This window comes from Rana temporaria, chromosome 5 (assembly GCF_905171775.1).
Source record: "Rana temporaria chromosome 5, aRanTem1.1, whole genome shotgun sequence".
Lineage (NCBI taxonomy): Eukaryota > Metazoa > Chordata > Amphibia > Anura > Ranidae > Rana > Rana temporaria.
The window spans coordinates 76,197,700-76,210,624 of record NC_053493.1 but is presented as its reverse complement, the minus strand read 5'-3'; the positions used below and the strand labels follow the sequence as shown (position 1 = coordinate 76,210,624).

At 39.2% G+C, this 12,925-nt stretch overlaps 1 protein-coding gene across 4 annotated transcripts in view; it reads left to right on the top strand.

The window, feature by feature from the left end:
- DPP6 (dipeptidyl peptidase like 6) overlaps positions 1-12,925 on the top strand; it is a 1,751,424-nt gene that overhangs the window by 1,141,783 nt on the left and 596,716 nt on the right. For all 4 annotated transcript variants that reach the window (XM_040352727.1, XM_040352725.1, XM_040352728.1 and 1 more), the window contains exon 2: positions 3,684-3,798. In XM_040352727.1, coding sequence (XP_040208661.1) covers positions 3,684-3,798 — 115 coding nt within the window. The remainder of the gene's footprint in view (positions 1-3,683; positions 3,799-12,925) is intronic.

Sequence of the window (12,925 nt, the reverse complement as noted above, 5' to 3'; positions counted from 1 at the left end):
TCCAGGATCTGGTAGGATGTCATGATAGACAGAATATCATCGTGCATTGTACAAACAAGCTTTCATGTCTGCATAGTACATACATTAGGTAATTAGGCTCTGCTTTGCATCTAGTGCTGCTTATAAATGTGGACCTTTCTCAAACTGTCTTTCTCTAAGTTTGGTTTCCAGGAGCTTCTTACTGCATGTAGATTACACTATTGCTATCAACATACAATAAGAAATTCAACAACTGATATCATCTCAGACTTTATTAAATATTCTGAGGGCCCATAACGTCATAGTGATACGGATCAAGTACTGCGAGACAAAATTGGATATGTGTCACTTTTCTATTCTCCAATTCAATTATTCAGGGCAACACTCTTTTGTTTGTGACTAAATAAGTATTGATTCACATTTAGGTGTAAGCAACTCTGATAATAATTAGATTGTTAATGAATATTTTGCATGATATACAAATACTGATGACCACAGTTAATTGTACAGTATGTAAAATGCTGAATAGAGTGATTGTTTATAACCTCTAAAGAAAACCTGTACTGTGGAAGATGTGTCCAATAAAGGCAAGCTGCAGACAAACAGCAAGTCATCAGCATTGTCTCTAGGCTCCCTGTTGCTCTTTTCCCTATTATTGACTTACCATGCATTGTTCTGCATTGTGCTGCTGTGTGAAGGCAGCCATCTTGGTAGAGGCAGAACTTTGCTTCCTCATGTCAAAGCTACCCCCCATGATTGTACATACTTGCTCCACCTCTCCTGCTGCTTCTTGATCATTATCTCATCAACAATCAAATCACCATCTTATTGCTGGTGAGCTAATAATGAAGAAACATCAGAAGAGGTGGGGAAAGTACTGATTCATAGAATGAATGAAACAGAAGCAGTGGGATCCTTGCATTGCAAATCCTCATGTAAATCCTAGTAGACACAGGCCAAATATTGGCTGGTAGCAGCTGGTTTAACAGGAACCGTCCAACATTCGGCCTGTGTGTACAGAAGACTATCCAACAGGAGTCGGCCGAATTGCCAACCACTGTGGAACGGGCAGCAAAAGAAAAAGGTTTTTACACATTATCACAATATTCTAAGACATGTTAGTAGCAGAAAAATAAGGACACATCATGTGTAAAAGGGTAATTCTAGCACAGAGGTTTTAGTACATTTTATAAAAACAATGGTTTTATTATTACATCACTGGATAAAAGAAACATAGACAACATGGTATGAACAGCCATTGGGTACACCAACTGTGAGAGTGATATTGATGCAGTATAGCTTCCTCCTACTGACGCGTTTCAGAGATTTATATACCTCCTGCATCATCCTCCTTAATATACCTCTCACACCCCTGATGAAGGAGATATCTAAATCTCTGAACCGTGTTGGATGGAGGGAGCTATACTGCATCAATATCTCTCTCACAGTTGGTGTACCCAATGGTTGTTCATACCATGTTGTCTATGTTTCTTTTATCCAGTAATGTATTATTAGAACCATTCTTTTTATAAACATTTTATAAAATGTACTATTATTTTTTCACTTGGTACATAAGTTAGTGCCTGAAAAGTACCATAAAATGGGGAACCCATTGTTTGTGTATCCAATTTCTAAAGGTATAAGGGAACTTAATCACCTTAATTTCTATACCTTTGGGAACATGTTACAAGTCCAACCTGATTTTAGGGTGGGACATGTAACATGTTCCCATTAGACATGTGCATTCGTTTTCGTCCAAATGCATTTTCGTCCTAATTTTTGCATTAATTTTAACAAACAACAAAGAACACACAGAATCCGAAATCCGAAAGATCCGACATAAAAAATGCTTTATTTTTAAAACAGTTTGATATAGATAGAAGATTTGATATGACTGTGACAATAGCGATCTGTGTCTATCGAATCTGCGGTCGAATGTGCCTGACCTAATTCTATTAGTCCAAGTTTATTCGACATAGAGAGAAAAGATTCAACATTATAGAGACACGAAGATTAAACCAAGCAGCTAAATACATACAATCGCCGCGAGCGGGCATGTATGGTCAAATGCTCCTTCCATAGGCTATAGAAGAATTCTAATGTTGGTTGACTAGTAATAATAATTAATAAATATAATTATTACTAGTCATACAAGATTAGAATTCTACTATAGCTTGTGGGCGGAGCATTCGACCTGAAATGTACGATTGCGGCGTCGTACAGTTTAGCTGCTTCATCGAATCTTCTTAGAAGATTCGACAGACACCATAAGCCTTCAATTGACAGATTCTAGCTTAATTTGGATTTTCAGACGTATGCATTTTTTAACAAAACAAAATAAATAAAAAATAATTTTGGGAGTAACTAAATAAATGTATTTTTCGTACGAAACCAAAATTCCGAAAAAAAAAAATTTCAGTGTGCACATGTCTAGTTCCCATTGCTGCTATTACAATGGTTATTATTATTTATTTATTTATTTTCACATATAAATTATCTTATTATATACAATCTCTTTCAATGTGTGTAAAACTGTATTCCTCACAATGCACTGGTCATGGGTATTTCCTGAAATCTTGAAATAACACTAAGGCGTTGCAGTCCCTGGTATCCTGGTGCAAGACTAGTTTCTCAGCTGTTTGTGCCTATGGTAGTCAGCTTTTTTTTGCTGTGCGGTATCCTCATACTAAAGCTGGTATTCCTCACAATGCACTGGTCATGGGTATTTCCTGAAATCTTGAAATAACACTAAGGCGTTGCAGTCCCTGGTATCCTGGTGCAAGACTAGTTTCTCAGCTGTTTGTGCCTATGGTAGTCAGCTTTTTTTTGCTGTGCGGTATCCTCATACTAAAGCTGGTGACTGATATGTCTGTTAGGAGCTGCAGCTCATATTCTGTATGCTAGTTGGAATTCAGAACTTTGTTATCAAATCCTTAAGATAGTGTTTGAGAGTTCATGTCAAAGCTGGCTTAAAGGCTGTAATGTGTGGAGGTGAGAAGCCCTGATATATATGTTGCTCTGTCTGCAGCATAGTTGGCCTCATTTTTCAGCTTCCTAAGAAAAATCTGTTCTTGTCACCTATGGCAAACAATTAGTCCAGCTGTCATTTTTTTTCTCAGTGAAATAGCAGTTTTCCCTTCAGACACAGTAATGAATAAAACCGTGTTATCTTATAATACCAACACTTTAGCAGTTTTGGAACCGGAGGTCTTTTAAAGACTTCTTACTATAGGCCAAGCAATGACTTATGGCCAAGAGCTGCCAGATCCTTTCAGCCATGGGTGTCCTCAGGTAGGGGTAGAGGGGGGCAAGCCCCCCCCTGGAATCAGCAAGGTGTCCGCCATAGGCGTGCGCATGGGTTGTACACGCCTGGAATCTGCACCCTGTACATAGCACATGCCTGGAATATGCACCCTGTACATAGCACATGCCTGGAATAAAGTGTGCCGTTTCCCCTTCAAAAATAAATACTTGCAAGTCGGAGCTAAGCCCCTCCCCTTCATGACATTGTTGAAAGGGGGCGGAGAAAAGGTGACCTTAAATGATGCCCCCCTGAAAAAGTTCTGCGGACGCCCATGCTTTCAACCACAATTATCCCCCATTCTAGTAATTTATTGTATATCCCCATTGTCCAATCCTAATGATTGTATTGACATTGGCAGTGCAGCTATACTGATAAATGTTTTTCTTTGTGTTGATTACAGGAGCTGGTGGGGAGTAACCCTCCACAGAGGAACTGGAAAGGAATTGCCATTGCCCTGCTGGTTATCCTCATCATCTGTTCCATGATTGTCACATCTGTCATACTACTAACTCCAGGTATTGCTCCAGAATATTGTAATGTGTGCATATCGATGATGACATCTGGTAGGAAAAAATACATAGAATGATCATTATGATTTCTAGAAAACAATCGCTGCCTATGAATTTTTAACTTATACACAAAAATTGTAAACTACCCCTATATATGCAGATACTGAACACTGAAAGTTTTGAACCCTTTCTATGGATATTCTCTATTTTCTATTCTGACATATGCTGGTTCAGATAATGAATAGCCCAGGCCATTTGTGGCTCTAATAGTACAAAGACTGGCACTTATTAGAATCATACATGTATGTCAGGCTTGGCCGTGACCTTGATTAGATAAAAATATATATTTATTTTTATTTAGTGTAAATAATAAACCCTTTAAATTAAAATATTTGTATCTGTAAAGAAATATATATCTGATAGAGATACCACTCTTGTTTTATACTGTATATGGGGTGATAACTAGTGATTTTGATTCAAGGCACGTTCAGCGAATACGTTAACAAATTTGCAAACTTTAAAGCGAATCTTAACGCAAAAGTCAATTTGAGGAAAAGCTTGAAACTCAATTCTTCCCATTTTTAAGGTTAATAGGCAAGAGATTTTCAAACAAAGGGCATGGAGAGCTGTCAGAGAGAAGATGTACCAATGCACAAAATATATATTTTTAAAAAATACTGCCTGTTAAAGTGAATATAAACCCGATTCATGAAATTTGAGCTGGGCACGTTTATCTGCAGTGCTTTGTTATCTCTCTTCAAAGCACTAAGTCCCATGGATTTCCCCTGCTCCGTTCTTCTGTTATCATTATAATAACTTCTGAGAAGTTCTCTGACACGTGATAAAACCAGGCAGAAATTTGTGTCAGGGTGGGTTTTATAAATAGATTAGCAGAGAGCTGCTTTACTCACAGGACAGCTCTGAAAGTCTCTGCCTATCTGGAGGGGGGTGTGTGCCTTTCCTCCAATCAGCATTCTCCCAGTGTAATCCAAGACATCTCTCATAGTATAGAATGAGGAAGTGCAAGTTTGAACACGATCTGCACTTTCTAAACAGTATATAAAGCTGAAGACAGCAAATATACATGTAAAACTTATGTAGAGAGATTCTGAGGCTGTTCACTTCACTGGGTATATGTGAGGGTTTACATCCACTTTAAGTGGCACGCCTGAAAGATGTACTTAAGCATAATTTACATTTTTAATAAAATAAAATACCTTTTGCCACTAAGTCTTGGTTCACACCAGTGCGGCTTTGAAATTGTGCTATGTCAGTGTGATTTTAAAGCCGCAGATCAGTGCGATTTCTTTGCCGCTTGTGACTTCATTTAACAGAAGTCTATGAAGGTCGCAATGAAACCGATAAAAAGTAGCACAGCAACCTTTTTCAAAATCGCTGCAACATGAGTTAAATTGAACAGTTCCATTGCTGGCAACAGAGTGCGACTTGTCATTTGGAACTGTCAAATCACATGACAAATCTCACCGGTGTGAACGAGGGCTAAATGACATTTCCCAAACAATTTTGTTGTGTTTGTAAACAAAGCAATTTCCTAGGCTAATAGGCAAGGAAATATCAAAAAAAGGGCACAGGTAGCTGAGCAATGCCATGGTGGACCAATGCAAACAAAATGTAAACATGACCATTCAGCGGGGAGTAACAATAAATAAGCAACTAATAATTCTATAGTGCACGAGGGAGGAAAAGGAAAAATGTTTTACTTAAAAATCCCAATCTGCCAAGGAATAAAAACACAATATTAAAAAATATTGAGTAGCACTTGAACCAACTTCCAGGTAGATAGAAAACAATTGCAATAATATTTAAAAAAATCAAGCTTCCCTGTACTGATAATTATTTCTAAAATAAGTACCATGTACAATGAATCATGCACAGCTGCACCAGATTGTGAGTGCTCCAGTTTAAGTAAATCTCCCCCAATATATCATTACTTTTATACTCAAGATATACACCCCCGGCATAAAACCTTCTTCCCACTCAGGTTGCAGATTCTGCACTTGAAACACTAAGTGCATCCTGAGCAGTGATAAGGTTTTATGCCGATGGTGGTATATATATATACTGTAAATAAACTGAGTTAAAGTGCAATGATACATTGGGCTTAATGTATTAAAGGCAAATACATAATGCACTTTGGAAGTGCAGTTGCTCTCTGTAAGCTCAGTTGCTCTGGACCTTAGCAAAGGAGGGGAAGCTCTGCTGACTTACATCATCCTATCATGTACAAGCAAAAGTTTTTTTTTTTTTTTTAAATACACTGAGCTAAATTATAACTTACAACACTTTTGTGTTTGCCCCCATTTATCATGAGCTGAACTCAAAGATCTACGACTTTTTCTATGTACACATAAGGCCTATTTCTCTTAAATACTGTTCACAAATCTATCTTAATCTGTGTTAGTGAGCACTTCACCTTTGCTGAGATAATCCATCCATATCAAGATGCTGATTAGGCAGCATTATTATTGTACAGGTGTGCCTTTGATGAATGTGGAAAAGGGGACATTTTTGACACGTGTCATGTGTTATGTCAATAGTCTCTTTCTTCCAGGCGTTTTGTTCCTAATATACAAGACTTAGGCTTTCATCAATAACATGAAGTTTATTCTTCAAGATAGACAAGCAAAACGACAATGCTTACATAATTACAGCTGGTAACACATGGCAAAATGGTAATTCATAAGGTTTCAGAAGGAGGATCTCTGCTGGGTTTCCATAGTGAAAGCTTCCTGCTGGGTGGGCTTCCTACCCCCATCTCCCTGCAGGGTCGGGTGACCCCGAGGTCCTAGATAGCTACTCAAACCACATGGATTTTTAAACTGTTCTAAAAGCCGAGCTAAGCATATTTACTTTTAGAATAGCTCCAAGAAAGGTGGTGAGGCTACTGTCGCAAACTTAACACCCACTTGCGTATATTAAGTAACATATCTCCACCCATTGTCTTGATGTAGAACTCCAAAAATACATGTAACCTACAACAGATGACCTTTCTCTTTCCTCATCAACCTTCACAATTACCATGTTTAAATATTGATTCTCAGAAACTTTCATCACATAAAATAGTAATAAATTCAAAATCTAACAGCCTTAGGCTGGTCACAATAAAATGCCACTCTAAAATGTGCAGTTTTACTGTATAGGGGGGGTCCGGGGGGTCCGAAAATCAGTCAGTATCTGGTGCATAGCATACTAGATCATTATGTAATGCTCACCTGAGATCGAAGACCTCACTGCGGTGCCCATACTGATGACATTGTGCTGATGACATTGCCACATGCAGGGGACATTGGATATCTCCTAAACCGTGCAGGTTTAGGAGATATCCTGGGTAGCTACAGGTAAGCCTTATTATAGGCTTACTTGTAGCAAAATGTGGTCTGTAAGGGTTTACAACCACAATTTGATCAGCCTATGGCACACCTGTGCAATCATGTTGTCTAATCAGCATCTTGATATGTCACACCTGTGAGGTGGATGGATTATCTCGGCAAAGGAGAAGTGCTCACTAACACAGAATTAGACAGATTTGTGAACAACATTTTATGAGAAATAGGCCTTTTGTGTACAAAAAGTCATAGATCTTTGAGTTCAGCTCATGATGAATAGGGGAAAACACAAAAGTGTTGCATTTATAATTTTGCTCAGTGTAATTTTCCAAGTGTGTGATTAGGTATTCTTTGCAAAGTAAGGTTTCAACTGTGCTAAGCTCTGGAGAAAATGCACATGCAAAATGCGCAGTCTATTTGCCTTTAGTAAATCAACCCCATTGTATATTGTACTTAATTTAGTGTGAATTTTTAGTATTAAAAAGTTCATGCTTATTTATTTCTAACATTGTTGCATTATCATTATTTTCTATCTACTTAAAGTTGGTGAGAGCTGTACTGTTTAAAGCTGTGTTTTTATTCATTGAGGGATTGGGATTTTTAGGTTAGCTGCGCTACATAATACTGCTTTACAACATTTAATATACACAATTGGGTAGATTCACGTAGGGGCGCCTAAAATTAGGACGGCCTAGCCTACTCTTTTTAGGCTACACCGCCGTAAATTATTTAGGTTAGAAGTGATTCTCAAACCACTTACCTTCAAATTTTCGGCGGCGTAGCCTAAAACGAGCGGGCGTAAGCGCGCCTAATTCAAATGACTGGGAGGGGGGCGTGTAGTATGGAAATGAGGCTTGACCTCACGTTTTTTGAAGTTTTTTACACTACGCATGCGCCGGGCGACTACATTTCCCAGTGCGCATTGCGGCTAAGTAGGCCATACGGGCCTATTGATTTCGACGCATACGTAAACGACGTAAATCCCGATTCGCGGACGACTTGCGCAAACTACGTAAAAAATTCGAACCTTGCGGCGGGAACGGCGGCCATACTTAACATTGTTATTCCACCTCATAGGTGGAATAACTTTAGACGGCCTATCGCGTACGGAAACGACGTAATGCGACAGTGTAGGCCCGGCGTACGCTCGTGAATCGTCGTGAATCGTCGTATCCCCTCATTTCCATAATCTAGGCTGGCCGCAATGTAAACGCCACCTAGCGGTAAGCCAATACATTGCAATCTAAGATAGGACGGCGCAAGCCGTCCTATCTTAGATATGTTTAAGTGTATCTCTGTTAGAGAATACACTTAAACATAGGTCGGCTTAGATTCAGAGTTAGGTCGGCTTATCTACAGATAAGCCGGCCTAACTCTTTGTGAATCTACCTAAATATGTCTAGGTGATGCTTTAGTCCCCTTTCAGGTGGAGAGGGATCCGTTCGTTCACTGATCCCTGCTGAGCCGGCGGATAAAAGGTCCGTGTCCGCTCCGCTCCGCTATGCAGAGCAGACACAGCCTGCTTTCCTCTATGGGGTGGTCAGATTGAAACAGACTGCATGTCCGGATGGTGAACGTCTGTTTTTAGCAGATTTTTTCGGATGCCTGGCGGGTGTCAGCGGATCTGCTGACCCATAGAGAACAATGAGTGGACCAATCAGGTCTGTCTGAAAAACTGACAGCTGGACCTGATGGGTCCGCTGGTGTGAAATGGGCCTTAAACCTTCATGTAAAGTGTATGATGTACTAAAGCAAACATTTACAGAAAAAAATTATAGACTGTGAGGTGATTCCGCGCTGTGGACATATTTTTATTGGTGTGTGTGTGGCTGCTGCCTCCACTCTGACTTCTACTAGCTACCAAAGTATGGTCAAAAATGAATAGGATATTTGAAAAGCAGATGTGGCGCTGCTTTAAATGATACGTGCCTTATAAAAAATGATACGTGCCTTATAAAAACATCATATAGAAAATTGTACAGAAAATCACATATTCAAACACACACAGTGTAGTACACTAAGAAAACAGTGACTCCAAGGAGGATTAATTAGTGCATATAGCATATAAAGTGACTGGAGCTACAATTTTTATGTGATTCAAAATAAATATAAAGTGACAATGGTTATGCCTCCTTAATATCGTGATCCAAAAATCATTCAACGAATCATGTGTCCATAATATAAATCCCTAGTACAGTGCTTCTATGAAAACACTTGTTCCTGGTGGTGTAACAAGAAACATTCCACAAATGACATGCGGTGTGCCCGGTGTGTCTCCACTTGTGTCCCCCTCTTATTGCTTCACTCACCAGAAATCTTCCCCCTCAAAAGGACAACCAGCATTCACAGCACCACTTCACTTTATATGGATCTCCTGGACCAACCCAAAGGTGTCTCTCCTTGTCCTTACTTCCACTGCCCCAGGAGTCTCATACATGTATGGAAATATCAAAAACACAATCTCCATAGAGTAATCCTGTAATCCACAATTTATTAGAAAAGATAATATTACACTTACCATATATACTCGAGTATAAGCCGAATTTTTCAGCACATTTTTTTGTGCTGAAAATGCCCCCCTCAGCTTACACTTGAGTCACCTTTTTTTGCGCCTGATCTCCCGGACTTTGGGGACCCGGTACTGCAAGTGTGCAAAGTTTGTTGTCCGGGGGAACTATGGCCGGGGAGAACCGATTTTTCAAAGCTGGGCACCCCTTCCATAGACTCCCATGTTAAACGGTAATTTCTCTGTTGATTTGGGGACCCGGTACCGGCCGGTCGTAGGCCTCCTGGACCCGGGACTTGGCACACATGTAGCCCCATCCTCTACAAGTGTGCAAAGTTTGTTGTCTGGGGAACCTACGGCTGGGGAGCACCGATTGCCCACAGACGGTCGTTTTTTTCTATCGTTTTTTTAACCATCAGATAATTTTAAAACAAGTTCTATGTTTTTTCACCGATGGATGAAAAACCGATGGGGCACACACACGATCGGTTCATCTGATGAGAACGGTCCATCAGATCGTTTTCATTAGACAAACCCATCGTGTGTACGCGGCATAACAGTTATCTGGTATTCGTTTATCCAAACATTTTATTCAAAAAAACAAGTTGTCTATCTATCTATCTATCTATCTATCTATCTATCTATCTATCTATCTATCTATCTATCTATCTATCTATCTAATTATCTTCTATCCAATACTTTGCAGTGTAACAGATTTCTAACATTTTGCAACTGCTGGTGTCTCAGAACAAATGTCCATTGTGCACTTACGGTGTTATACTTTTAGCAGGTTTTGCTATCAAATAGCAAATACCTTCTACTTTTAAAACCATAATAAGTGAATGATTTTTTCATCACACTTGGAGTATTCCCTGAATTAGTTCAGTATTCAGTTATAATTTAGTATATGGTTTAAATAGAAAATTTTGCAGCCTGTGTTTTTGTATTTTTTTGCAGAATTCCTGACGGTATTCTGACTATCAATATTATAATCTACTAGTCTATTTTGACACTTTCCTAACAGTATCGTTCTCTGCACCCACTACAGTATGTTCCTTTATATTTTGTACAGTGCAATTCAGTGCTTGTTCCTCATCGTAAATTGAACTGCTCTCTTTTGAACCACAGCCTAGTCCTGTTCTCCAGACAGACAGACATGTGTCTCACAGGAACATAGGTTTGTGTAATAACTGCCAACTAAAAACCCCTTTCCCCTTCATCACTTCCCATCAACCTGTCAAACGGGATAAAACATCTTTCTTATTCAAGATTGCTGTTTGGCAGTAAGGTGACAGGGTTTAGATATTGATCAGCTATCACAGCAAAGAATGAAAAGCATGGACAAAAATTCTGAAGGTAGATCAGTGATTCTAACTCGGCTACCTCAATTTATGCCCTCCAGGCTGCAAGCCGGTTATGCCATGTCTCTTGAGAATTAAAATCTAAAGTAACTAAAAAGGAGGAGCATGGCAGAGCAATGACTATTGCTGGTAATTAACAATTGCCTGTCAACCATACAGACTGGAGGAAGCATTTTTGAGGGTCCCTAATGTTTAAGTAATAAAGCACAGTCACACCAACAGTCCTCTATTTTATTTGACAGTCTGAAGTTTCTGTTACCGAGTGGGTAAAACTTTCGAAATATTCAAAGAAATTCAAATGGGTAATATTATGAGTGGGACAATCAACGGTTGGATCAAGATTCCATGGAACTTACCAAGTATAAGGAGTAGATGGAAATGAATTTAGGGTAGTTGTAGGTGCCCAGCATCCTCTCATAAATCAGAAATTGTGTTTTTAATTTAATAAAGCACCTAATTGATATGGCTAGAAGTCTTTTGGTGGTAAACGATTTGAGAACAGTAAATCTGCACTGTATTTATGAAGCTTTTTCTAATGATAGATTATAAGACATCAAAATAGATCTATACGCAGAGAGACCCTTAACTACCGGTATGGAAGTTCCCCACCTGCTCAGAGAATAAGGCTTACAACTGTAACTAGGTTCCAATGCAATAAAAAGTTTGTGATGTGAAACTCTGTCCTGCAAACTAATTTGCTTTAATGGAACCTTCCTGCAGATTACATTACTGCAAACCGAAGAGTCAGCTTCTCCTTTTCTCCACAGCTCCAAGCATTCCTAATGACTGTGGTGCTCCTATAGTTAAAACCTTTCTTATGGAAGCTTACCATAGATAAGAAAATCTATCAATGAGATGGTGCAACATGTGACCATCCTCAAATGGTTCACCCTTCTACCTGTTATTTTCTCTTTGACTTGGTCAACAGGTCTTGCCATTTAGTGTTGAAAAGCTTATTCTATAGGGGTTATTAATGAATGTTTTTACCCAGATTTCAAGCAACTTTTACCCAACAATAGCAACACTTTCACCCAAGATTCTCACATGTTTTGATCAAAATATGTGTGAAAGTTATGTGAAACTTTAACCACTTGCTTACTGGGCACTTATACCCCCCTCCTGCCCAGGTGAAATTTCAGCTTCCGGCACTGCGTCGCTTTAACTGACAATTACGCGGTCGTGCGACGTGGCTCCCAAACAAAATTGACGTTCTTTTTGGTGGTATTTGATCACCTCCGCGGTTTTTATTTTTTGCACTATAAACAAAAAAGTACAACAATTTTGAAAAAAAATACAATATTTTTTACTTGTTGCTATAATAAATAGCCCAATTTAAAAAAAAAAAAAAAATTCAGTCTAGGCCGATACGTATTCTTCTACATATTTTTGGTAAAAAAAAAAAATCGCAATAAGCGACTGGTTTGCGCAAAAGTTATAGCGCCTACAAAATAAGGGACAAAATTGTTATTTTTTATTATTTTTTTTTACTAGTAATGGCGGCGATCTGCGATTTTTATTGCGACTGCGACATTATGGTGGACACATCGGACACTTTTGACACCATTCACATTTATACTGCAATCAGTGCTATAAATATGCACTAATTACCGTATAAATGTGACTGGCAGGGAAGGGGTTAACACTAGGGGGTGAGGAAGGGGTTAAATGTGTACCCTATATAGTTTTCCAACTGTGGGGGAAGGGGGTGACTGGGGGAGGTGACCGATCTGTGTCCCTATGTACAAGAGACACAGATCAGTCTCCTCTCTCCCTGACAGCACGCTGTCATTGTGAGAGCCGGCAATGAGAAATGATCTCATATGTTTACAAATAAGATCATCTCTCATTGGCCGCACAGACCGCCTACCAAACGGCCACTCCGATTGGCCGTTCACAGCTATCTTTGATTGGCTGTGTCC